The sequence below is a fragment of the Garra rufa genome, chromosome 11, assembly GCF_049309525.1.
Source record: "Garra rufa chromosome 11, GarRuf1.0, whole genome shotgun sequence".
Taxonomy (NCBI): domain Eukaryota; kingdom Metazoa; phylum Chordata; class Actinopteri; order Cypriniformes; family Cyprinidae; genus Garra; species Garra rufa.
In genome coordinates, this window is record NC_133371.1 from 45,595,353 (window position 1) to 45,621,991 (window position 26,639).

General features: G+C 32.9%; 1 protein-coding gene across 1 annotated transcript in view; it reads left to right on the plus strand.

Moving 5' to 3' along the window:
• Positions 1-26,639, plus strand: part of LOC141345388 (transcription initiation factor TFIID subunit 4) — a 123,937-nt gene that overhangs the window by 60,857 nt on the left and 36,441 nt on the right. The window contains exon 14 of the mRNA XM_073850242.1: positions 6,461-6,583. Within this exon, the coding sequence (XP_073706343.1) occupies positions 6,461-6,583 (123 nt within the window). The remainder of the gene's footprint in view (positions 1-6,460; positions 6,584-26,639) is intronic.

Here is a 26,639-nt window from a genome sequence, read left to right on the forward strand (position 1 = left end):
AGATAGATAGATATTCAGATATATAGATAGATAGATAGATAGATAGATAGATAGATAGATAGATAGATAGATAGATAGATAGATAGATAGATAGATAGATAGATATTCAGAAAGATAGACAGATAGATATGGTTAGATATTCAGATAGATGGATATATAAATATTCCAATAGATTTCCGATATAGATATACAAATAGACGGATAGATAGATAGATATTCCAATAGATAGATATTTCAATAGATAGGTATTCCGATAGATAGATAGATAGATAGATAGATAGATAGATAGATAGATAGATATTCAGAAAGATAGACAGATAGATATGGTTAGATAGATATTCAGATAGATGGATAGATAAATATTCCAATAGATATTCCGATATATTTTCCGATAGATAGATAGATAGATAGATAGATAGATAGATAGATAGATAGATAGATAGATAGATAGATAGATAGATAGTTAGACAGAAAGATAGACAAATAGACAGATATATATGGTTAGATAGATAGATAGATAGATAGATAGATAGATAGATAGATAGATAGATAGATAGAAAGACATATGTATGCATTCAGATAGATATGCAGCTATTGACATATACATATATATATATTAACATTTAAAGTGAATCAAAACCTTTCTTCAAAGTTATCCTAAAACCAAAACAATACCCGTTCTTTGTCTTAGGATAACTTTGATGAACTTTTTTGATCCACTTCAAATGTTGACTGCTATATATTATATAAAATATATAGATTGATATTTAGTTATATATTCTGATAGATATTCAGATTCAGACTCTCACATTTTCAAGCTGTGATATTTCTTTACAGTCTTTAACATGTGATGGCATTAATGTTGCCCCAGTGTTGACCTTTGTAAATAATCACAGTGTACAAGAGAACCAGCCACACTTCTCAGATCTGAAAGAACCAAACGGAAAGATATTGATCATCTTACAGGATGCTGGGATTTGTGTGTAAATGGCTGCTAAAGGTTATGGTATTGTTCCCGATGCTGTTGTTTTTAGTTGAAAGGTTACACAAGATGAAATAAAGAAATGAGCGACTTCAGGTCGACTTCAAGAGTCTCTCGCACCGATAGCAGTGAATACTGTGCTTCATTATTCTTATGTGATGAGCGTAATTACGACATGCAAAACTTCTGTAAGTTTTACTTAACGCTGAGAGCAATTACCACTGCTACAATCAGCCAACTATTAAACATTTATTTTTGAAGCAGCACTCAGAATATATTAGCAGTTAGCCAAAATAATTCATATGAATATTTCTCTAAATTTGTCCCCTGTAATGAGCGCGGCGGTTAACTAACTCTACACATAGTTGAGCTATAATTTCCTCCCCCCCTCGCTCTCTCTGGTGCATGTGGGTGATTCGTCTGTAATGGCGGCGGCTCTGAGAGCTGGCACCACAGATGGCACACTGGGACCCGCATTTATCAGAACGCCATAAATCTGAGACTCCGGCAGTTGCTGTAGGCGGGAAGCGGGCGCAGAGTCTGGTGCCAACTGCTGCGCAGACATGGCGGCGCTCTGATGCTTGAGTGGGGCATCGTGGGCTGGAATAGGATTATCTCAGGGGTCAGCGGTCTGCGTCTGCTGGATGTGCTGATATGTACGGTGATATCAGGCCTGCAGAGGACTGTGGGGATGTAAAGAGAGTCAAAGCGCCGACTGTTTACAGTGAGACAGCCAAAAATGACCATCCAGACTTGTGTGACCAGTAGAAAAGCATAATTTAGTTCATACACACTTGCATAAAAGTATTATTATTATTAAATACGGTTTAATAGTTTTGTTAGTATAGTAATATTTCTCTATTGGTTTGTTCTTTCTTGTTTTCTTTTGTTCTTTTCTTGTTTTGTTTTATTTTATAATTTAATAAAATCAAAAGAAAAAAAAGTGAGATGAAAAAAACAGATGCCTGATGAAGGTCATGGATCGAAACGTTGTGTGTTAATACATTTAATTTAATATTTTAATACAAGTGCGGATAGTGTGCGGGATTTATTCTTTTTTGTTTCGAAATTGGATCTTTTTTTTTTTTTTTTGTACTAATAATTAATTACAGGTGTGCAAAATAAAAGTATAGTGTTTAAATGTGTATATATATTTAAAATTATCATATTTTACCATATTTCTTTTATGGTACAATACTGTAGTAATACCAATAGTAATATTTATTTATTGGTTTGTTTATAATTTAATAAAATAAAAATAAATATATAATAATAGCAATAAAAATAAATATTAACAGCATGATTATTTGACAGTACTATTATTACTATTGTACTGTTTTATTTTATTTATTATAATATATTATTGTATTGTTAAATTATTATAATTGAATAAAATAAAATCAAGTTTAAATAATAATAATAATAATAATAAATGTATTGTTTTATAGTTTTATAGTACAGTGGTATCACTACAATAGTATTTCTTTATTGATTACATTTTTATATTTAAATAAAATAATATATATATATAAACAAGATTTTTTTAAATGATAAAATACTAAAATAAATAATAATAATCATTTATTTTACAGTAAAATATTATTGTTACTTTAGTTATATTTTTTATTTAATATAATTTAATATAATAAAAAGAATGTTCAAATAGTAATAATAATAATAAATGTGATTGTTTTATAGTACAGTAGTATCACTACAATAGTATTTCTGTATTGATTTAGTTTTTTATGTTTAAATAAAATAAAATAATGTTTTAAATGATAAAATACTAAAATAAGTAATAATAATAATAATAATAAACACTTATTTATTTTACAGTAAAATAGTAATATTAATATTCAAATAATAATAATAATAATAATTATTATTATCATCATCATTTTTATAATTATATATTTTAATTTTAATGATTATTATTAACTTAATATAATTTTTATTTGATTAAATTACGAAAATTGAACCAATAAAGAAATGCAAATTGCAAATAAATAATCAAGCATTTATTTATTTATTTATTCATTCATTCATTCATTTATTATTATAATTATTATGAGAGGCGAATGCTAGGGGCTTTGCATCTTTGTCACCTTTTTCACTCCTGAAGAATTTGCGTCCTTGCATCCTTCCAAGTCTTCTGAAGTGATATGATAGCTTGGTGTGAGGAACTTTCTGTTTTATGGAATATGGAAAATTCTATATTTTGGCACCTTGTTGTCTTTTATGGAGCTCATCAGCCTCTGATCACCCTCAACCTTGATTGTATGGAAAAGAGCAGCATGAACATTATGCCAAACATCTCGTTTTCTGCCTTATGCAAGAAAGAAAGCCATACTATGTGTTTGAAAGGACATTTATGGTTCAACTATCCCTCCAAAGATTGAATAGAGAGCAAACCGAGACCCTGGTAATCTCAGTTGCAGAACAAATTCTTCCACTAAACTAAAAGTAGTTTAGGTAGTTGCTGAAGGTAAAGATGAACTTGTCTTCATCATACCACCACAGATAGACGTGCTTGTGCTTTTCTTTGCATTGGTTTCACGTGTGACGGGCAGCATCCTACCGGCCATCTGACACCACAGACTCACTGTCTACAGACACAATTTGCACTGGCTGTTGAAAACCAAAGCAATCTTTATAACACGCCATTTTGAGGGCAACATCACAGTTCTCTCTGATCTTACACACACACACACACACACACACACACACACACAGAGAACTGACTGCATGAAAGATTGCATTGATTGCCCTCATTCAGTTTAGCAACACACACACAGTCTCTCTCTAACACCAGCGGGCACAGGGCGGTTCGCTCCCTCACTGCAGACAGACTGTGACGGCCGTGTGTGTGTGTGTGTGTGTGTGTGAGGCCATATGTGGCTGTGTATGTCTGTGTGTATGTCTCTGTACGTTGGTGTGTGTGTGAGCTGGCCTCGGGCTCCAACACGTCCTCAGAAAGGGTCTGTGAGCGAGGCTGCCCCGCAGGAAACCGTGACATTACCTGAGGCGCCACTGGGCCCTCTTACACTTCACAAAGTGAAAAATCACATCAGAGCGTGTGAGCCGACACACACACAGACACACATTTATATTCACACCTAAATGTCTCTAACACACTAACTACATTTTGAAGGATTTTGAGGTAAAGGACACTTATGGATGTGTTGATTTAATTCTGGCTATTTGTTTTTTTGCATATGACTTCCTGTGACATCAGGCCATAGCTGAGACAGTTGCGTGGTTTAGAATGGAATAATAGTCTTAATTGACTGCAAAAAATCTGTATATTTGTCTTGTGTTCCTGTAATCATTTCTAAACATACTTGAGGACGTAGCGTTGTTAAGATGACCTGATAAAACACTTGTTTTAGGAAAATATATGACCCTGGACAACAAAACCAGTCATAAGAGTTGATTTTCTGAAAGTGAGATATATACATAGATTAATAAATAAGCTTTCCATTGATGTATGGTTTGTTAGGATAGGACAATATTGTGCTGAGATACAATCTGGAACCTCAGGGTGTACAAAGCATTAAAAAATATTGATAAAATCACCTTTAAAGTTGTCCAAATTAAGTTTTTAGCAATGCATATTACTAATCAAAAATTAAGTTTTGATATATTTACAGTAGGAAATTTACAAAATGATATTTTGACCCATACAGTGTATTTTTGGCTATTTCTAATATACTCGACTGGTTTTGTGGTCCAGGGTCACATATATGAAGTAAATTCACTCTAAAATATACTTAAAATTGACAATTTTGGCATACATACAAAAAAAACAGTAAACATACTGTAGAATTATACTACTATTCAATAATTTGGTTACATTTTTAAGAAACATTTAGCCTTTTTACAACTTTTCTGCTCACCAAGGCTGCGTTTATTTGATCAAAAATACTCTAAAAAGCTGAAATATTATAATTTAAAATAACTGTTTTCTATCTGAATGTATTTTAAAAAGTAATTTATTTCTGGGATCAAAGTAGAATTTTTTTTTTGCATTATTACTACAGTGTCACATGATCAAAGAAATTGCACTTATTTTATAATCAGATAGTTGCAGAAGAAACATTTCTCAAATAAATGAAATTAAATAGTTTTAATAATTAATTAATTTTATATGTGTGTGTGTATATATTATATATATATATATATATATATATATATATATATATATATATATATATATATATATATATATTGATATAAAATTAATTAATTAATTATTAAAACTAATAAAACTGACAAAACACAATAAAATATTTTTTTAATTAAATTAATTAAAACTAAATTCACAAGCTAGTTTAAAATATTAATTAAAATACCTAAATTACTAAAAAAGTAATTTAATTTAAATAAAATAATAAACATTTTAAAAAAAATGTACAAGCTCATTTAAAATATTTAAGGAAGTTCCTATTAGATTAAATTATTTTTTACTTTTTATTTTTATATTTATATATATATTTTTTTAATTATTTTATTTAAATAGCGTTTTTGGTAATTTAGTCATTTTTATTAATTTAATATTAATTTTATATTTAAAATATTTAAATATTTAAGTAAAATAATTAAAAAAAAATTAAATATAAACATAAATAGAAAAATAAAATATAAAAAAAATAATTTAATCTTATAGGAACTTCCTTAATAGATTTTAGGAGTAAATTATCTCATGTCAATTATATATACTCAGAAATGCATGATGTTATGTGCATTATAAAATAAATTTTTGACTGTTGATTGCAGACTTTGGTGACAAATCTAAGCACATTGTTGAGATCTTTTGTCAAACTATGCGACACGACAAACTATGACTTACTATTGAGTAATATGGCCATATGAGAAAGTCAGGCCTAAAATACATGGGAGAAATTCCAATGCTAAATATGGAGATTATAGGACATAAAGTCCAGCTTTTAAATGAAAAGAGCCAATCACCTGATTGGGATCGTCACATGATCTCTATAACTCAAGAATGCACATTAACTCAACTAAGCTAAACAGTTTCTCTAGTGTGATTTCAGCTCAGGAAGGACAATTTGTGATACAATCTTTGTCAGTTTTATTGTTGATTTGTATTTGATTATAGACACGCAAGCTTGGTAATTAGTTTTGGAGATTTTGTTTATTCCTCTTTTCTAGAAACGGCTGCCTGGGGGTATTCATAAAACAGATGGCAAGTGGATTGACTTGGTTTTGATGTAGCCTTGGGGTTTTTCTTGTGTGTCTGTAGCATCATGAGACAGTGGTGTCATTTTATGGCTCAAAACGGTGCTCATGATCGCCCCCTGTGTGACGTTTTTATGCTTTACAGACTCTGATGTCACTTCCTGTGAGGTTTCTCTAACTGGGTCTATTTTCTTTAGCCACAATGTCCATGTGGTGTTGAATTCATTATGATTGGACATTTGTCCTGGTCTGTATGATGTTTTCTTTTTCTGTTTTCAGATGCAGCAGCAGGAACTCGCCCAAATGAGACAACGAGACGCCAACTTGACGGCACTCGCCGCCATCGGCCCTCGGAAAAAACGTAAAGTGGACTCGCCAGGAGCTACAGCGACAGGCACTGAGGTACGAACCCCTCTACATCAACCATATTACACAAGTTCAATCAGTTGCAAGCTGAGATATGAATGTATTATAATTATTTCAGTGATCCTGATACACTTTTTATTTGGAAATTAAGTGTTTTAAAGATTGTGTAGACTAGTTTCATCATCTGTCTTTTCTTGTTTTGTGATTTCTGAGAAAATAAGCAAACAGCAAACAATTACATTGTTTGCTAGATTTTTACGGCATTTTAATTCTTGAATCTAGTTGGCTGACAATATGTCTGACTTTTATTCCATAGTAAATGGTTAAAAAAATCAGTATTTTCATCTTGTGTTCCAGTATTTGTTCCGAAATAGTTGAAAATGACTTTTGGGCTTTTTTTTATTAGTTTTAATAAAGTTAAAGTCAACTTAATTTGGCTTTTTTGCAACTGATGAAAACAAAAGCTGTTTAAAGGGATAGTTCACCCAAAATTTAATTGCAATAATCGTTATTAATCTACTTGGCTAAAATGAGTTTGGTTGACAAAAACAGATCTCTTCAAAATCATCAAATAATGACTAATATGAAACCCAAAATAACTGATTTCATCAGTGCTGTCCTCTTTTTGGTAATATGCCACAACTAAATCATCACTAGGGTAGTAAATTTATAATACACCGAAAAGTGTTTCAGCACAATATATTGCATATTGTCAGAAAGCTTTAAAAATCAATATATGTGACTGTGGACCATGCACCAATTTTTTGAAATACAAATGTATACATCATCTGAAAGCTGAATTAATAAACTTTCCATTGATGTATGGTTTGTTATAAGACAATATTTGGCCAAGATGCAACTACTTGAAAATCTAAGGGTGCTAAAATATTGAGAACTTTGAGTACTTTTTGAGATTGAGTACTTATGACTGGTTTTAAGGTCCAGTGTCTATCATTTTAAAGGATGGTTGACATATATTAGACATTAATAAAATATTCAGAAATTTGCTGTCAATATAAAATTAAGCAACATAGTGATTATTATGCTTTTTTTTTTTATCATCGGCCATTAAGTGTTTTACAAACATGTCATTAGACAAGTTTCCTCAACTGTCTTTTCTTGTTTTGTGAAAGAATCAGTAAGTTAATTCATTTGAGTGAATCAGTTTAAACAGATTCACTCAAATGATTCCCTAATGATTCGTTTACTGTTAAAAACATGCCTTAATCACTAGATTTTTACAATGTTTTAATTCTTGCAATAATCATTATTAATCTACTTGGCTAAAATTAGTTTGGTTGACATTGTTTTCTTTTATTGAGCAAAACAAATCTACATTTTCAGTTATGTCAGTGTAAATACTGATTTTGAAAATCACTATTTTCATCTTGTGTTCCAATATTTAGTTCTGAAATCTCTAAAAGTTGCTAATGGGTTTTGTAGTTTTAACACCTTTATAGTCAACTTAATTTGTCTCTTTCGCAACTGATGAAGAAAAAGATTTTTAAAGGGATAGTTCACTTACAAATGACAATCCCTCGAGTTGTTTGAAACCTGTAAGAGTTTCTTTCATCTGCTGAACATAAAAGAATGTATTTTGAAAACTGAAGTATCAAATAATGACTAATGTGAAACCCAAAATAACTGATCTCATGAACGTTGACCTCTTTTTTTGTAATCTGGCACGTCTACATCGTCACTAGGGCAGCAAATTTGTTCACTGCAATATTTGTAATATTTATAATACACTGAAAACAATCACTAAGAAATCAGTAATTTTATCTTATGGTTCAGCACAATACATTGCATATTGTTAAAAAGCTTAAAAAAATCTATATATGTGACTGTGGACCACAAAACCAGTCATAAGGCTCAGTTTTTTTTTTTAAATTGACATTTATACATTGTCTGAAAGCTGAATATATAAGCTTTCCATTAATATATGGCAATATTTGGCTGAAATACAACTATTTGAAAATCTAGAATCTTATCTGAGGATGCAAAAAAATCAAAATATTGAGAAAATCGTCTTTAAGGTTGTTCAGTAAAGTTGTTCTTAGCAATGCATTTTGATTATTACTCATCAAAACCTACGTTTTGATATATTTACGGTAGCAAATGTACAAAATATCTTCATGGAACATGATCTTTACTTAATATCCTAATAATTTTTGGCATAATTTTGACCCATACAATGAATTGTTGGCTATAGCTACAAATATACCCATTAAGACTGGTTTTGTGGTCTCATATGTATTGATGGATATTACGCTGATTATAATACAGTGATTATAATACAAATATAATCACTGTGTTTGTCATTTTACGTCATACTCTCTGGGTCTGATGTTTATTTGTTTTGTTTTGAGTATTAGTCTTTTATCAAAGCACAAAATAAACGTCAGGGGATTTTTCCCCACAGCGTTTGTCCAGTTTCCCACAGCAGTGAACGGGACGCAGTGCACGTCTGTCATCTGTCGTCCGTGAGCGTGTTACAGTGTTGTTCGGATTCAGATCGCAGTGCCGTCTCACATATGGCTACCAGCTCTGCTCCGCATTACGCAGGATTACGCCGCGCACACTGGAGACATGCAGAAACGCCACTATTATATTTCCTCGACATGGTGTTGTACATGAAGTCATCGGGTTTAGCTGCATCTGGTGAATGTTTAGCTTTGCGCTTGCCGTCAGAAGGCCTGTTCATATTCCCTCACGGATTCTGACTAACGTTTGAATACCATAAACCGGAAAAAAACACTTTGTGAATGTCAGCTGGCCATTTTAAAAACCTGCTCGTTGACTTGTGTGTGTGTGTGTGTGTTTGCTCAATTCCTGTAGTGAACACAACCTCAGTGAAGGCAGGCTAACTAAATAAATGCGTTACTTCTGCATCGCGAACACCATCCTGACCTCTTTCACTTTAACGTAACTGTTCTGACGTCAACATGAATTGTGAAATGTATACACACACAGATACAGCCCTATTCACACTGCTTTTATGGGTTTTGTTGGTTTAGAGCATTACAGTTGACTTTATTTGGCTTTTTTGCAAATGATGAACAGACAAAGTGTTTAATGTCAAATTCAAAACAGATCTCTGTAAAGTCTTCAAATAATGACTAATGTGAAACCCAGAATAATTGATTTCATAAGTGCTGACCTTTTTTGTAATATGGCATGTCTAAATCATCACTAGGGCAGCAAATTCACATCCTACAAAAAAAAATATATTTTTGTCTTGTGTTCTAGGAAAAAAACATACTTCTAAACATACTTGAGAAGTAGCATTGTGTAACATGACAGATAAAAAGAATTGTTTTTAGAAAATGTACTGTACACCTTCTGAAGGTGTATTTCATCTAATGAAACTAGCATTTTTGGCCATCAAATTAAACACCATTTGTGATTCATTGCTGGTCAGAATGTTTTACTTTGACATTAATGAAAAAAAGTCTCTTGTGCTCACCAAGGCTGTATTTATTTGATCAAAAATACAGTAAAAATCTGAAATATTATTATAATTTAAAATAACAGTTTTCTATGTGAATACGTTTAAAAATATAATTTATTTCTGTGATCAAAACCAAATTTTCAGCATCATTACTCCAGTCGTCAGAAATCATTCTAATATGCTGATTTGCCGCTGAATTTAATTTAATTAAAATAAAAGAATACAAATTAAAAACAAATTTTACAAGCTATTTTAAAATATGAATAAAAAAATACAAAATTTATTTTAAAGTAATAAAATTTAATAACATAAATATAGACAGAAAAAAATAAAGATTAAATATATAAAATATAAATACATCTTCTGTGGCAGAACTGTGGTTGAAATGTTAATTTTAATTTTAATTTTAATTTTTTTGGCATTAACGAAAAAGTATGTTCTGCTCACCAAGGCTGCATTTATTTGATCAAAAATACAGTAAAAAAAGTTTTTAAAAAATCATTTATTTCTTTAGTCAAAAATGAATTTTCAGCATCATCAGTCCTTCAGAAATCATTCGAATATGCTGATTTGCTTACATTTCTGATTATTATCAATGTTAAAAACAGTTCTGGCCAATATTTTTGAGGAAACCGTGATACGCTTTGTTTTTCAGAATTCTTTAATGAATAGAAAGTTCAAAAGAACAGCTTTTTTGAAATAGAGATCTTTTGTAACATTATGTCTTTACTGTTACTTTTGATTGATTTAATGCATCTTTACTGAATTTCTTAAAAGAGAAAGTTTTGAACAGTAGTGTATGTTGTGAATATGGTCACAGCTTAAGGGCATTATGAATATAAAAATTATTTAGTATTAGGTTGTATATCTAAATACCATCTGATACGTTTTTCTGCTAGATAGCTGGTATGCTTTTCATTTGACCAGCTCTCACGATCATGAGAGTAGAGAAAGCCAGGATAGACATAGGGAGGAATCTTAACTTATTTTCACTTTATTTTCACCTCCCCTCATTTCTTCATTTCGGCTGGGGCTGCGTGCCGCCCTGGGGCGTTTTCTCTGCTTTCTCCAGAGCAAAGTGAATGTGACTTTTCTAAGGGGGTCACAGAGTGGCTGCGGGCTACGGCAGCGCCGCCGTATTCCGGCCTTCTCCGAGTTTCACTCTGGGGCTCGGCAGAGATTTCATCTGCGCGCGAATGTGCCGTGGGGCGCGAGCTCAGGGTGAGCTGCACCACTTCACTCGCGGCCCTCTGATTGTCGGAGTATCCGGACTCTGTTCTGCCACGTTAATCCCAAACAAAAGCCTCTCAGTGTCCGGAAACGGCCACCAGACTGAGAGGGAGTAATGAGAGAGATGCTGAAAGAGCTGTTAAAAGCAGGATTATTATAGGAACTAAAACTAAAACTGAAAAAAAAAAAATCTTTGCTTAAAATAAAATAAACTTTAACTGAATTAAAATAGAAAAGAAATTGCAATGATATTTTATAATAAGGTGGTTGCAGAGGAAACATTCCTCATTTTCATTTAGTTTAACTTAATGTACTAAAATAAATAAATATATATTGCTATATATATATAAAATTTGTGTAAATGTAAAAAATATTTTGTGTATATATATATATATATATATATATATATATATATATATATATATATATATATAAATTAATTATTAAAAAGATAAATGCACAATAATATTACTAAATAAGTAATTTAATAAAGATTATTAACAGTCATTAAAATTAAATATAGACAAAAAATAAAATTAAAAACTAATTTAAAATATTTAATAAAACACACAATAAAATTGCTAAAAAAGTTATTTAATTTAAAGTAATGAAAATGTAATAAAATTAAATATAAACAGCAAAAATAAAAATAAAAACTAATTTTACAAGCTAATTTAAAATCTAACCTAACCCTAACCCTAACCCTAACCCAAGCTAATTTAAAATCATTAAAACCCTAACCCTAACCCTAACCCTATCATTAATTTAAAATCTAACCTAATTTAAAATCTAACCTAACCCTAACCCAAGCTAATTTAAAATCATTAAAACCCTAACCCTAACCCTATCATTAAAAATTACTAAATTACTAAAAAAGTAATTTAATTAAAATAAAATAATACAAATTAAAAACTAATTTTGCAAGCTAATTTTAAATATTATTTTAAAAAATACAAAATTACTAAAAAAGTAATTTTTTAAAGTAATGAAAATATAATAAAATTAAATATAAACAGAAAAAAAATAAAACAAATTATACAAGCTATTTAAAAAAATAATACAAATTAATAAATTAATAAAAAAGTAATTTAATTAAAAGAAAATAATACAAATTAAAAACGAATTTTACAAGCTAATTTAAAATATTAATAAAAAATACAAAATTACTAAAAAAGTAATTTTTTTGAAAGTAATGAAAATGTAATTTAATATAAACAGAAAAACAAATTTTACAAGCAAATTAAAAAATAATAAAATTACTAAAAAAAGTAATATAAAGTAATGAAAATGTATTAAAATTAAATATTAACAGCAAGAATAAAAATTAAAACTAATTTTACAAGATCATTTAAAATGTGAATAAAATACAAAATTACTAAAAAAAGTAATTTAATAAAATAATACAAATTAAAAATTCATTTTAAAAGCTAATTTAAAATAATTAATTAAACACAATAAAATTGTGTTAAATTAAAAAAGTTATTTAATTTAAAGTAATGAAAATGTAATAAAATTAATTATAAGTTTTTAAAAATCAAATAATAAAAAAATACTGAATTACTAAAACAGTAATTAAATTAAAATAAAATTATACAATTTAAAAACTAACTTTACAAGCTAATTTAAAATAATAATAAAAATGACTAAATTACTAAGAAGGTAATTTAATTAAAATAATTAAAATCTATTTAAAATTAAATATAATCTGAAAAATAAAACTAATAAAAAATTAAAAACTAATAGTATTTCAATTTTATTAAAGCGACACTGGGTTAGTCATAGTTCTACTTGAGACATTGCTATTGCTCAGGCATTGCTCCTTCTGACCTCAGGAGAGTTGTGTTTTTTATATGTTTGTCTGTTGTTTGTCCTAAAATGCCTAAAAACACACAAATGTTTCCAGTGGTTTTTGTATAGTAAGATTATAGAGTAGATTTAATCTTGGGAGAATCTGATGAGAAATTCGATGAATATGGTTGTCGTCTTAATCTTTAATCAAAATCCAATAAAAACTTTTTAAATAGATTTTAGGAGTAAATTAGATCATGTCAATTTAATCATACTCAAAAATACATGATATTTTGTGCATTTGAAATGGGAGAATTTGATGAGAAATTCATTTTTGACTGTTGATTGCAGGCTTTAGTGTTTTGACAAATCCGCGCACATTGTTGAGATCTCTTTTTTCAAATGATGTGGCGTGTGAGATAATACTGGGGTCATTTAAGATTCAAGTTTGTTGATAGTTTAATGGTTTTTGTCCTTTTTAAAACTTGTCAGACCCTCGTCATCATAACATTCCTTATAACTTTTCTTTTATGTTTCGGAGAAGAAAGTAAGTTGTACGATTTTGGATCGACGTGAGGATTTCTTCATTTTTGGCTGAACTACTCCTTTACAGAGATCTCATTTGTGATGTTTCTGTCCTATGGGTTACCCTGAAATGCCCCGTCAGAGCGTGTGTGTGACTGAAATCAGGTAGCGCTGGTGGCGGGGCGGCTGTGGGTGTTTCTTCCTCCTCCTTCACCCCTCCTCTCCTCTCGTCTGGCCAGGCAGCAGATCGCCGTGGGGCTGAACCTGATAGCCCATGTTGAGCGTAAAGTCTGTCTCCATCCTGAGCCGGAGAGCGCAAACAAAGAGGCCTTACAGCGCTCCGAGGGATAGATTAGAGAGAGGGAGACAGGGGCCCCTAACTGGCCCTCGCTTGGGGTCATTGCGCAGGCAGGAGCCACAGTAACAAACTCTTTCCTTTCGCTCTCAGCGCACACATGAGCTTTGAAGTTCAGCACAAAGACACTGTGTGGGACGCGAAACGGAACGAAAAAGAGAAAAAAGAATGTGTAAGTGAGTGAGTGAGTGAGTGAGTGAGTGAGTGAGTGAGTGAGTGTGGTTAAATTCACAGGTGCAGGAAATGAGCCACTAACAATATGACAGGCAGGTGATGTAATTTCCTTCACGATACGTAACACTTCGACATGTGTTTGACTTTGACCTGCCTCGTAATGCCACTATGCATCCACGTGTTGGTTTTATAGTTGATTGCAGCAAAATACTACGTGACTGTATGAATATATTTATATTTGTTCAGTTAGCACATTGTTTTAGGGCCTGTCCAGGTGTTTGCATGGTTGCCAGGGCATTGGTCAGGAATTCTGGGTGGTCGCTAGGGTGTTTCTAGGAGTTTGGCTGGTTGCTAGGTATTCTGGGTGGCTGCTAGGGGATTACTGGGTGTTTGTGTGATTTCCAGGATGTTTCTAGAGTATTCAGGTTGGTCGTAGTACATTGCTATGTGTCTGGGTTTTCCTAGGGCATTCTGAATGGTTGCTAGTGTGTTGCTGGTTGTTTGGGTGGTTGCCAGTGTGTTTATAGGGTATTCTGGTAGGACGCTAGGACATTATTTGGTGTTTGGGTGGTTGCCAGGGTGTTTCTAGGGTTTTGTAGTGTTGCTGGGTGTTCGGGTGGTTTCCAGAATGTTTCTAGGGTTTTCAGGGTGGTCGCTATGGCGTTGCTGGTTGTTCAGGTGGTTGTCAGAATGTTTCCAGGGTATTCTGGGTGGTCACTAGGGTGTTACTAGGTGTTTGGGTGGTTGCCAGGGTGTTACTAGGCTTTTTAGGGCGGTTGGTAGGTATTTGGGTGGTTGCCATGGTGTTTCTAATGTATTCTGGGTGGTTGCTAGGGCCTAACTGGGTGTTTGGGTGGTTGCCAGGGTGTTTCTAGAGTTTTCAGGGTGGTTTTTAGGTGTTTGGGTGGTTGCTAGGCTTCTTAGGGCGGTGGGTAAGTATTTGGGTGGTTGCCAGGGTGTTACTAGAGGATTTTCGGTGGTTGCTAGGGCATTGCCAGGTGTTTGGGTGGTTGCCAGGGAGTTTCTAGTGTTTTCAGGGTGGTTGGTAGGTGTTTGGTTGGTTGTCATGGTGTTTCTAAGGTATTCTGGGTGGTTGCCAGGGCCTAACTGGGTGTTTGGGTGGTTGCCAGGGTGTTTCTTGGTTATTCTTGGTGGTTGTTAGGACATTATTAGGTGTTTGAGTGGCTGCCAGGGAGTTTCTGTTATTCTGAGCGGTCAGTAGGGTGTTATCGTGTGTTTGGGTGGTTTTCAGGGTGGTGTTTATGTGTTTGGGTGGTTTCCAGGGTATTTTTAGGGTTTGCAGGGTGGTTTTTAGGTGTTTAGGTGGTTGCCAGGGTGTTACTAGGGTGTTCTGGGTGGTTGCTATGGTATTGCCAGGGGTTTGGGTGGTTTCCAGGCTGGGGTCATTTATGACTAATTCTGGGTTTAAAACACATGAGTAATAGTGATGCTGGTCTTAGCAAATCCCACTAATTATTCCTGTGTAGTAAATTGCAGTAAAGGATCGGATTTTAAAGGACCAGGAAAGGATGTCACCTTTTTCTTTTAGGGTTGAGAAAAAAGGCAGAAGTAGGGAAAGACTGCGAGCAAGAGAGAGAGAGAGAGAGAGGGGAAAAGCACAAGGAAAACTGATGCCCTTTCCTCCAGCTAAATTAACAGGAATCACGTGGAAAACAATCCGAGCCGGGAATGAAAGGGGGGGTGGAACCATTAAAATGCGCCCGGGGCGATGGACTGCGCCCAGTATCACTAAAAATGCTCTCGCTACAGATGTGCAGGCAGGCTTACAGGCAAACTCTGCTCTTGTTCTATAGCTACAATTAAAATCAACCTCCCTGCCAAAAAATGGGATGGTAGAAAGAGAGAAAAGCAGACATGAACATCAAAGACAGATTGAAATGTGTAGTCAGTAATAAGAATGGTCTCCAAGCCCCGCGGTTCTCCACGGTCCTCTTGTTAATGAGAAATTTTGACCTCTGGTTTGTAAGTTAAACTTGTAATCTTGGTTAATGAAGTAAATCAATCCCAACTTGGAGTGAGCAGCCTTTCCTTCCATCCAGCCTTTCTGTGTCTTCGTCTTTTTCTTCTCCTCCCATCTTTCCCAGCCTGAGTAAACGCGGGCAGATCTTTCAGCCAGACAAACAGGAAGGCCACGGGTGTGTTGTCTCTCTCTGTATGTGTGTGTGCTCTTTGACGTCTGCTTGGCGAGCCGTTTGGTTTCGGAGCCCTTCTGAAGGGCTGGTGGAGGGACCCGGTCACAAGAGCCACTGGAGTCTGTGTTTGACCCCTGTGTTTCATTTGAGCTGTTAGAAAGCATATAGTTTTAGAAAATACGTCCTGTGTTCGTATTCCTGGCTCGAGGACCTTTCCCGATCCCGCCCCCTATCTTTCTCCCACTACGTTTCCTGTCAATTCTGATCTGTCCTATCATAATAATAATAATAAAAAAAATTATATATATATATATATATATATATATATATATATATATATATATATTCATATATAAAGCAGTTATTTTAAATAGTACAAATATTTCACATTATTACTGTTTTTGCTGTACTTTGCTTGCATTTCAAATAAATGCAGCCTTGGTGAGCAAAAGAGACTTTAAAAAACATTAAAAATCAAAAACTTTTGACTGGTAGTATACTTTTTGTCATTATAGCCATTAACCAATCAATATATGACAGATGATATAAATATATATTGTTTTAACAGTCATTGTTTGGTTTACATCTAGTCTAGACATGTTTCAAATAAAAGATATGCACTGAAACATTATCATTTTCTGTAGAAATATGTGTACACTGTTCGAAATAGAAAATCTAAGAAAATCGAATTAGCCAATATAATTTGTCTTTTTATTATTATTATTATAAAAAAAAACAACACCAACATTTTTAACGAGCCATTGCATTTTTAGACCAGTAACAATTATTTACTCTAGCATTGTTTTGAATATTTTTCATAGAATTTGCAACATAATTTCTTGCAACTGGAAGCAGGATATCATGACAATAAATAAAGAAAGCCTTGGTTTATTTATATAAATGTCAGAAGCATTTACAAGTCTAGATTGGACATCGGATATGTATGTATATTTCAAGATTGTTTATTTATATTTTATTTGTTTGCTTGTTTGTTTGTTTACTAATGAGCAAATTCTATATTGGAGCTGAATTTTGAACACCTAAAAATGATAAAATATATATTAAATACAACAACATATGTATTCTGTATGCATATAGACAGAAGTAGACAGAAGTACACAGAACATGCCATCTTGTTTTAAAAGAACGGAACAAATGCATAAATTAAAACCAGGCAAATTCATATTGAAAGATGTCAGATCTGATCCCACCTCATGATTCATGTCTGACATGTTTGTTTGCATGTCTGCAAATGTTTGTGAGGCTTTTGCAAACAACAGTACAATTACTATTTCACGCACGGCGACGACAGATAGTGCATGTGGCTCTTTAGCCGGATGGTTATATTCACAGAGAGCGCCGGCACATGTGCGCGGTTTACATCCGTCGGAGAGTTTGGTGCGGGTCAATGATCTGAGACTCCATAAAGTACCGTCTGTGCTTTGGCTTTGCACACATAATGACCTGCTCCGACACGCACGCCTGTCAGACCAGGTCACAGATAACTTCCTTACATGACTCATTTCATTCTGATGGGTTTTTCTTGATTATTTTTTAGTGTTCCTCCCAGCTGCACCACACCCACCCCATCCATGTGAATCCATCAGCCGTAAACCAGCAGTCTGCATCAAATAAACAATATTCAGAAATAATCGCACCAAATGAAAACCATCAGCGCCGATTTACTCGCTGACGTTTGCGTCACGTGTCCAAACTTCCCAAACGCTCCGGCACGACTCATATATTCCGGTTAGGTGAATGAAAAAACTGTTTTGTATACATATTTTCACTCATGTTCACAAAGCGGTAGATTTTGTCTCGTTTTCGTTTCCTGGCCGCGCTCATTTAAAGTTTAAGCTCTGTTTGAAACACCTCACATCCGTGTAAAGCGCCCTTAGTGGTTTTCCGTGCAGCCCGAGAGGGATCGGCGAGGAAGGGAGAAGTTGAAAGCGCTATACATCACGCAGGAAAAGGCCGTTTAGTGCCACAGTTTTCCCTGTGGTCCTGTAGAGCGGTGCGGGAACTGGCCTACGGAAAGGCCCGGACAATAGCGCTCTGTATCCCGCCTGGAGGGCCGCCAGTTTGGATGGGTCAGCTACATCATGTTTAATAAGATATTTGCAACTTGCATTATGCCAAGATGAAAAACTATGCAACAGGAAGGTCGAGCGATTTCAAGAGATGAAATTTCTCTCTTCCATTGCACAAAAGGTTTCGCAGAGTGGAAAAAGGTTCTTTAGATTATTAATTTGCTTTTGGAATCTTTGTTTTTAAGAGTGTAAATTCTTAAAAGTTTGGGATCAGGAAAAATTTTAATGTTTTTTTAAAGAAAAAAATGCTCATAAGGCTGCACTTATTTGCTCAAAAATACAGAAAAAACTGTAATATTGCAAAATGTTATTACAATATAAAATAATGGTTTTTATTTTAATATACTTTAGTTGAATAACTAGTAAAATGTAATTTATTCCTGTGATCAAAGCTGAATTTCCATCAGTCAAAAATATTAAATATTATTATGATTTAAAATAGCTGTTTTCTATGTGAATATCTATTAAAATGTAATTTATTCCTGTGATCAAAGCTGAATTTTCAGCATCATTACTCCAGTTTCAGTGTTACATGATCCTTCAGAAATCATTCTAATATGCTGATTTGCTGCATTTATTTGATCAAAAATACAATATAATATTATTTGATTTAAAACGGCTGTTTTCTATGTGAATATCTGTTAAAATGTAATTTATTCCTGTGATCAAAGCTGAATTTCCATCAGCTGTTACTCCAGTCAAAAATATCAAATATTATTTTGATTTAAAATAGCTGTTTTCTGTGTGAATATCTATTAAAATGTAATTTATTTCTGTGATCAAAGCTGAATTTTCAGCATCATTACTCCAGTTTCAGTGTCACATGATCCTTCAAAAATCAATCTACTATGCTGATTTATTATTAGAATTATTAACATTGTTTTGTTTTGTTTTTTTGGAACCGTTGAATCTTTTTTTCAGGATTATTTGATGAAGAACAAATGGAAAAGTACGGAATACTATTTACAATGTAAATCTATGCTATCACTTTTTATTAATTTAACACATCTTTGGTGAATAAAAGTATTAATTTCTTTAAAAAAAGAAAAATAAACATTTCTTGACCTTAAACTTTTGAACAGTAGTGTATATTGTCAGAAAACCTTTCTATTTTGAATAAATGCTGTTCTTTTCAACCTTTTATTGATCATTGAATCCTGAAAAAATAAGCACCACAGCTGGTTTCAGCATTGAAAATAAATCAGCATATTAAAATGAGTTCTGAAGGATCATGTGACACTGAAGACTGCAGTAACGCTGCTGACAAATTCAGCTTTGAATAAGAAGAATAAATTGCATTTTAAAATATATTCACATAGAAAACAGTTATTTAAAATTGAAATAATATTTCACAATGTTGCAGTTTTTCCTGTAATTTTGATTAAATAAATGCAGCCTTGATGAGTCTTTAAAAACCATTATAAATCTTACTTATCCCAATGTATATATGCTTAAGCGAAAATCTGTACTAATAAAAAGGTCTTCTGCAAACGAACATTTCCATATTTATGCAAAATCTAGGATTCTCCATGTGGCTGCCAGTGAAACTTTGTGCTAGAAAATGGTTAAAAATACAGTTTTGACAACAAAGTTGAGCCTGAGGGGAGGTTCAGATACTCATCTTAAAGAAATTAATTACCTCCCTTGTTAATCTAGATATAATTAAGTTTCTGAAGAATGAATTTCACTGCAGTTTTTGCCATGGAGACGTTACGGCAAGCAGAGCCAAAACTAGAATCTGCTGGTCAGGGATGATGGGATATCCTGCTGAAGCATTCCCTCTGCCCGTCCCACGCTTGTCTGGGAATAAATCATCTATCCCGCTATGAACCGGAGATTAGTGTTAACACAAGGTGGGTGCAGACGAAACCTGCCAGGAACATGTTACCCCCCAAAAAAAGAGAAAAAAGAATTTATGCTTTACTTTATTTAAGGGTTTTATTTGTTTTAGATCAGTTAAGTCATCTATGTGCTAGTGACCAAGTTAACTTATATTTTTCTACCAGGGAAACAGACAGAAAATATCCTGCACTGCACAGATTTTTTTTGTCCATTCAGATTCTTTCTGAATTTCCATCATCTAATGTCATACAAAAAGTTTATTGGCAATATAAAGCAATGTGCCTTTTTGGGTAGTAAGATTTTTAATGTTTTTAAAAAGAAGTCTCTTCTGCTCACCAAGGCTGTATTGATTTGATAAAAAAAAAAAAAAAAAAAAAAAAAAAAACAGTAAAAATGTGAAATATTATTGCAATATAAAACAGATTTTTTTGTCACATGATCCTTCAGAAATCATTCTAATATGCTGAATTTTTGCTCAAGAAAAATTTCTGATTATTATTAATGTTGAAAACAGTTGTGCTGCCAAATATTTTCATGGAAACTATGATGCATTTTTATTTTTAGGACAAAAGAATGGCATTTTTTTGAAGTAGAAATCTTTTGTAATCTTTTGACCAACTGAATGCATTATTGCTAAATACAAACAATATTCTCATTAAAATAAAAAATATATAAAATTGTAAAATATTGTTTTAAATCAAATAAAAATAAAATTAATTAATTAAAATTATATTTTTTTTTTTTACAGTTTGGAATGTATTTATAAGTACTGTAACGCAAATTACTATATATACAAAATATATTATTTAGGTGGTAAAATATTTATACTTCATTTTAGTATTTGTAGTATTTGTTTTATTGCCTTTTTGTAATCTTTAATATAGTTTAGAATAAATATTATTTGAATAAATAATTTGATTTAAAACATTTAACTGAAGTTTTGTACAGTAATAAAGTAAAAAATTGTTATATTACATAAATGAGAATCAGCATTGACAATAATGAGAATTACTAACAAAACTAACTCAGAATTAAAATATTCATATTCATGTCCATATATACATACACGTGTATATATGCATTTAATTGAACTGAGAAAAAATGGTGCTAATATTTCCTAATTTTATAAAAATGCTTAATTTTGTTTTGTAACATTATAAATGTCCTTACTTTCACTTTTAATCAATTTAATGAGTCCTTGCTAAATAATAAAAAACAACTTCTCATTAAAAAATATAATAAAATAATTGTAGTAGTTTATATCAGAGCAATAAACTAAAAATAAAAGAATCAAATTTTATATATATATATATATATATATTATTTAGGTGCAAAATATATAATTTAGGTGGTTAAATATTTATACATCATTATAGTATTTATAGTATATGTTTTTTTTGCCTTTTTATAAACATTAATATAGTTAATAATGAATATTATTTAAATGCAAATATGATTATAATATTTAACTGCAGTTTTGTACAGGAAAAAATGGTGCTAAAATTGCTTAAAGTGCTTAATTTATTTTGTAACATTATAAATGTCTTCACTTTCACTTTTAATCAATTGAATGATCCTTTGCTAAATAATAATAAAAAATAACATAATTGTAGTAGTTTATATGAATGCAATAAAATAAAAAAATGAATTTTTTTTTTTGCCATATGTTTTTACCGTAACTTTTTGTGCTAAACAATTTCTCATAAAAAAATATAATAACATAGTTGTAGTAGTTTATATAGTAGTTTTATAAAATTATATATATATATATATATATATATATATATATATATATATATATATTTATATATATATATATATACATTATAATATTCATAGTATTTGCCTTTTTATAATCATTAATATAGTTTATAATGAAAATCTGATTAAAACATTTACCTGCAGTTGTGTACAGTAATAAAGTATACAGTTATTATATTACATAAATGAGAATTACTAATAGAACAAAGTCAAAAGTAAAACAACCATATGCATTAATAAGATTGTATGGACTAGGAACTAGGAAAAATGGTGATAAAATTGTCTTTAGTTTCTTATGTCTTTATGTCTTTTATTTAGTGGTGAAATTCGAGCCAGATGAGATTCCGGGCGTCTGTTTCAGTCGTTTGTGTTTAACGGCGGTTGTTTGTACGGCGCACTAGAGGCCATTGAGTCTTTTGAAGCGAATATGACTGGAATCCGAATCCAGTCGGCTGTAATTCACCCCAGGATCTACTTTCCATCATCCTTGGGAAACGTATTTAGAGTCGGCGCTGTGAAATTAGCCGCGGTCTCGTTGAGCTCTGCTACATCGTGACATTACGGCAAAACACTTTTGTGTTGCTATCTATTAAAGAATGTTGTTTCTTTTTGATTTTATTATTTGTGTCAGCTACGTTCTGCTGGTGGAAAGGTTGATGCCCGAGGACACGAGCAAGTGAAAATGCTGGAATGATCTTTCATTAAAGGCTGCCAGTGGAAGAGCAAATCTGAGATGGAAAGAGACGTTAAAACGCATGGCGTCCACATAAACAGGCCAAACTGCGTCTTCACATTTCTAATCTATAAAGCTGCGTAGACTCTAAAAACACATGTAGCAAAATCCCTGAAGAGCATTTCGAAAGCGAATAGATTTTATAATCAAACGACTTGCTGCCGGGGAACCCAATTCATCTTTACACCTTTCCCGAGCAAATCATCATCACCTATTTATGTTTGGCTAGAACTCTGCGCGGACGTAACGATTCCGAAAGTGACTTTTAATTTGGCGGGCCTTCGGTCGCTGCGTTCGGGGAAGGCTTGATTAAAAAGAGGAGCACCATATTGTTTGCAGATGGAGGCGCTTCAGGAGGAGTTGTAATTGAATTTCTGCGTGGAGATGGCAGGCCAACCTCAGCACCTGTCTGGCACCTACAACCAGACTGGGAAAGAGTGACTGAAAAAGACCTTCCGCAATTACGCTTCGGAAACATTTCTGGTAATGGAATGTTAGGATGATACGACACAATGCTTTCTGACAGTCGCTCTTGTTGCATGACCTCATCAGCACAAACAGATGCAATGCTGGATTATCAGCATCGTTACTGTAGTCTTAGGTGTCACATCATCCTTCTGAAATCATTCTAATATGCTGATTATTATTAATGTTGAAAACGATTGAAGCCTGTTTCTGTCACAGAATAAAACATTTAATTCAGACTTTTTTCTCAGAACTGCAAGATATAAACATTACACATTTTTTATTGCAATTCTGAGGAAAAAAAAGTAATTTATTATTTTTCAAAACAGAATTGTGAGATATAAGTCAGAATTCTGAGCTTTTATGTCATTCAATTCTGAGTATCTCACAAGCTTTTTGACTTTGTTTTGCAATATAGAGAAATAATTAAAAAGGTTTAAGAAGTAAGGAGTCAAGATATAAAGTAAGTTTTTCTTGCAACTCCATTTCATAATTCTGTGTTTTTGTCAGTCACAAAATAAAAACTCAGAATTGTTTGAAATGTAAACAATTTAGACTTTTTTCCCCCCAAATTGCACGATGCAAACTCAGAATTCTTACACATTTTTCTCAATTCAGAGTTTTTTATTGCAATTCTTTTTTTCCACAATTTGGACTTTTTTTTTTTAACTGTGACAAAAAAAGAATTGCAATATTTAAAATCTGAAGTCAGAATATTTCTCACAACTCCACATTTACATCTCACAATTCTGAGTTTACATTTCATAATTCTGTTTTTCTGTCAGCCACAGAATAAAAAAAATCTGAATTGTGTGAAATATGAACTCAGAAGTCTGACTTTTTTCTCAGAATTGTGAGAAAAAAGTCAAAATTCTTTGTTTGTATCTAGCGCAATTTCAACTTTAAGTATAGCAAGATATAAAACCATTATTGCAAAACTATTCTTTTTTTTGTGTCTGCCATGGATAATATTTGTGACTTGTTATCTCACAATTCTCTTTTTTTTTCTCAAAATTGCAAGATATGAATTGTAAACTGTGACAAAAATTTTTGTTCACATCTCACAATTCTGACTTTTTTCTTAAAATTTGCAATTCTGAGAAAAGTAAATAAATAAATAAAGTTTATATCATGCAGTTTTGAGAAAAAAGTCTGAATTGTGAGATTTAATTTTTCCTTTGCAATTCTGGTTTTATATCTTTCAGTACTGAAACTCGGGATTGTGTAAGATACAAACAGAATTCTGACTTCAGAATTGATTTTATGCAATTCTAAGTTTTTATTCTGTGGCTGACACAAAAACAGAATTACAAAATGTAAAATCAGAACTGCAAGATATAAAGTCAGAATATTGACATTTTTGTCACAACTCCAAGTTTTCATCTCGTAACTTGTGTGAAATATAAACTCTGAAGTCAGACTTTTTTCACAGAGTTTGTCTTGTGGAATTCTGAGTTTCAGTATTGCAAGACATAAAAGCAGAATTGCAAAAAAAAAGAAAAAAAAAAAAAAAAAAAAAGCAAGTTCTGTGTTTTTGAGTCCGTCATGGAATAAAAAGAATGATTGACTTTTTATCTCACAATTCTGACTTTTTTCCCAGAATTGCAAGAAAAAATTCTGAGTTGTGAGACAAAAAGGTTGCAATTTCTTTTTGGCAGAAACAAGCTTCCAAAGAAAACAGTTGTGCTGCTTCATGTTATTGAGGAAATTGTAATAGATTTTTCAGAGTGATTCAGAAATTCCGCTTTGGAATTCTGGGAAACATTTCTGGGAATGTTAGGATGTCTTTTGACAGTCACTCATGCATGAGCTCATCCGCTGTAATACGGCTCAAATGGACATTTGACAGCAATACTGAATCATAAAATATCCGCCACAAGAGCACGCATACGGGAATGGCCCTGATCCGGGCGGTTCGTTTGAGTTTCCCTGTGAAATCCTGGCACGGTGTAATTAGGTCAGTCGTTTAGTGCATTAATGAGGGTTAATTGCACGGCGTTTGATCTGTGCTCTCCGCCACACATGAGCCGGGTTTCCATTCCTCCAGTATAAATGTCCATTCATACGCTTCTTTTCCTGTTTAACGCAGCGCCAGTGATCCGTGCGGATATCACCACAAATCCATCGCTGTGTTTTTAATAAAACACACCCGACGTGTCCAGCACGCCTCCAAAAGAAACGTCTGAAACAACAAATCTCCAGTAATCTCCTCCAGCGTTCCCGCTTCCGACGAGCATATGGCGTGTAGATTGTGTTTTGATGCGACGTGTTTTTTCACAGACGTATTTTGTTTTGCGTGCGTGTTCGGGTGGAAAAACATGGCGCGGCTAAAATTAGCAAGCGAAGAGAAGGGCTGGAGTGAATAAACAAGCCAATCCATTAGCGCGGACGGGTTATTGGCTTATTTCGCCTCTTCTAAGGGCGGCCCATTAAAAGTGGTAATGTGTGCCCGCAGCTCTGCCCGAGGGACTCGGAGGAGGCCAGCGAGGAATATTTCACATGCATCAGGCGCCTGAATTAAATAGACCAATGTTCCCTAAAAAGACTGAAGTACATCTCTTTCTGATGTGCGTCTCGGGCAAAAAAATTCATTGATCTTGGAATGTCCCTTGGCAATTATAAAATATTAAATCCAAGTCACACTTTTTGGCTCAGCTTAATTCCTCCTCTCTCTCTCCGTCTCTCACTCGCTCTCCCGCTGTTCATTGCTTCCTCCATTTGATCAGTTTGAAAAGTTTGCAATGTTTTCTAATGGAAAGAGTCCCAGTAGTGCTGCATAAATAGTTGGCGCGTTTGCATGCAGTTCAGATTAAGATCCCGATTAAAAGTTCATCTAAAAATATAAAAATCTGAACATTTATTCACCCTCAGGCTATCTGAGATTAGGATGAGTTTGTTTCTTCATCAGATTTGGAGAAAAGTGTCATTTCATCACTTGCTCACCAACGGATCCTTCGCAGTGAATGGGTGCCGTCAGAATGAGAGTCCAAACAGCTGATAAAAACATCACGATAATCCACAAGTAATCCACACCACTCCAAAAACTGCATGTTTAAGAAACAAATCCATCATTAAGACATTTTATGCTTCGCTTCCAGCTAACATACGAGTTCCTAATCCATGGTAATGCTTTCTCCTTTTTTCTGTTGTCTCTCGCTTTAAAATCCACCCACATATTTGATTAGAGCTGTTTTGGACTCTTGATCTGTGCAGATTTCTCTTCTGATTTAGACCAGACCACTTTTTTATTCAAGGAAGAGTTATTATGGATCTGTGAGTGGTGTGGATTACTTGTGGATTATCTGAGATGTAGATGAGTTTGTTTCTTCATCAGATTTAGAAAAAAGTATCATTCCATCACTTGCTCACCAATGGATCCTCTGCAGTGAATGGGTGCCGTCAGAATAAGAGTTCAAACAACTGATAAAATCATCACAATAATCCACAAGTAATCCACACCACTCCAGTCCATCAGTTAACATCTTGAGAAACCAAAAGCTGTGCTTTTATAGGAATCAAATCCAT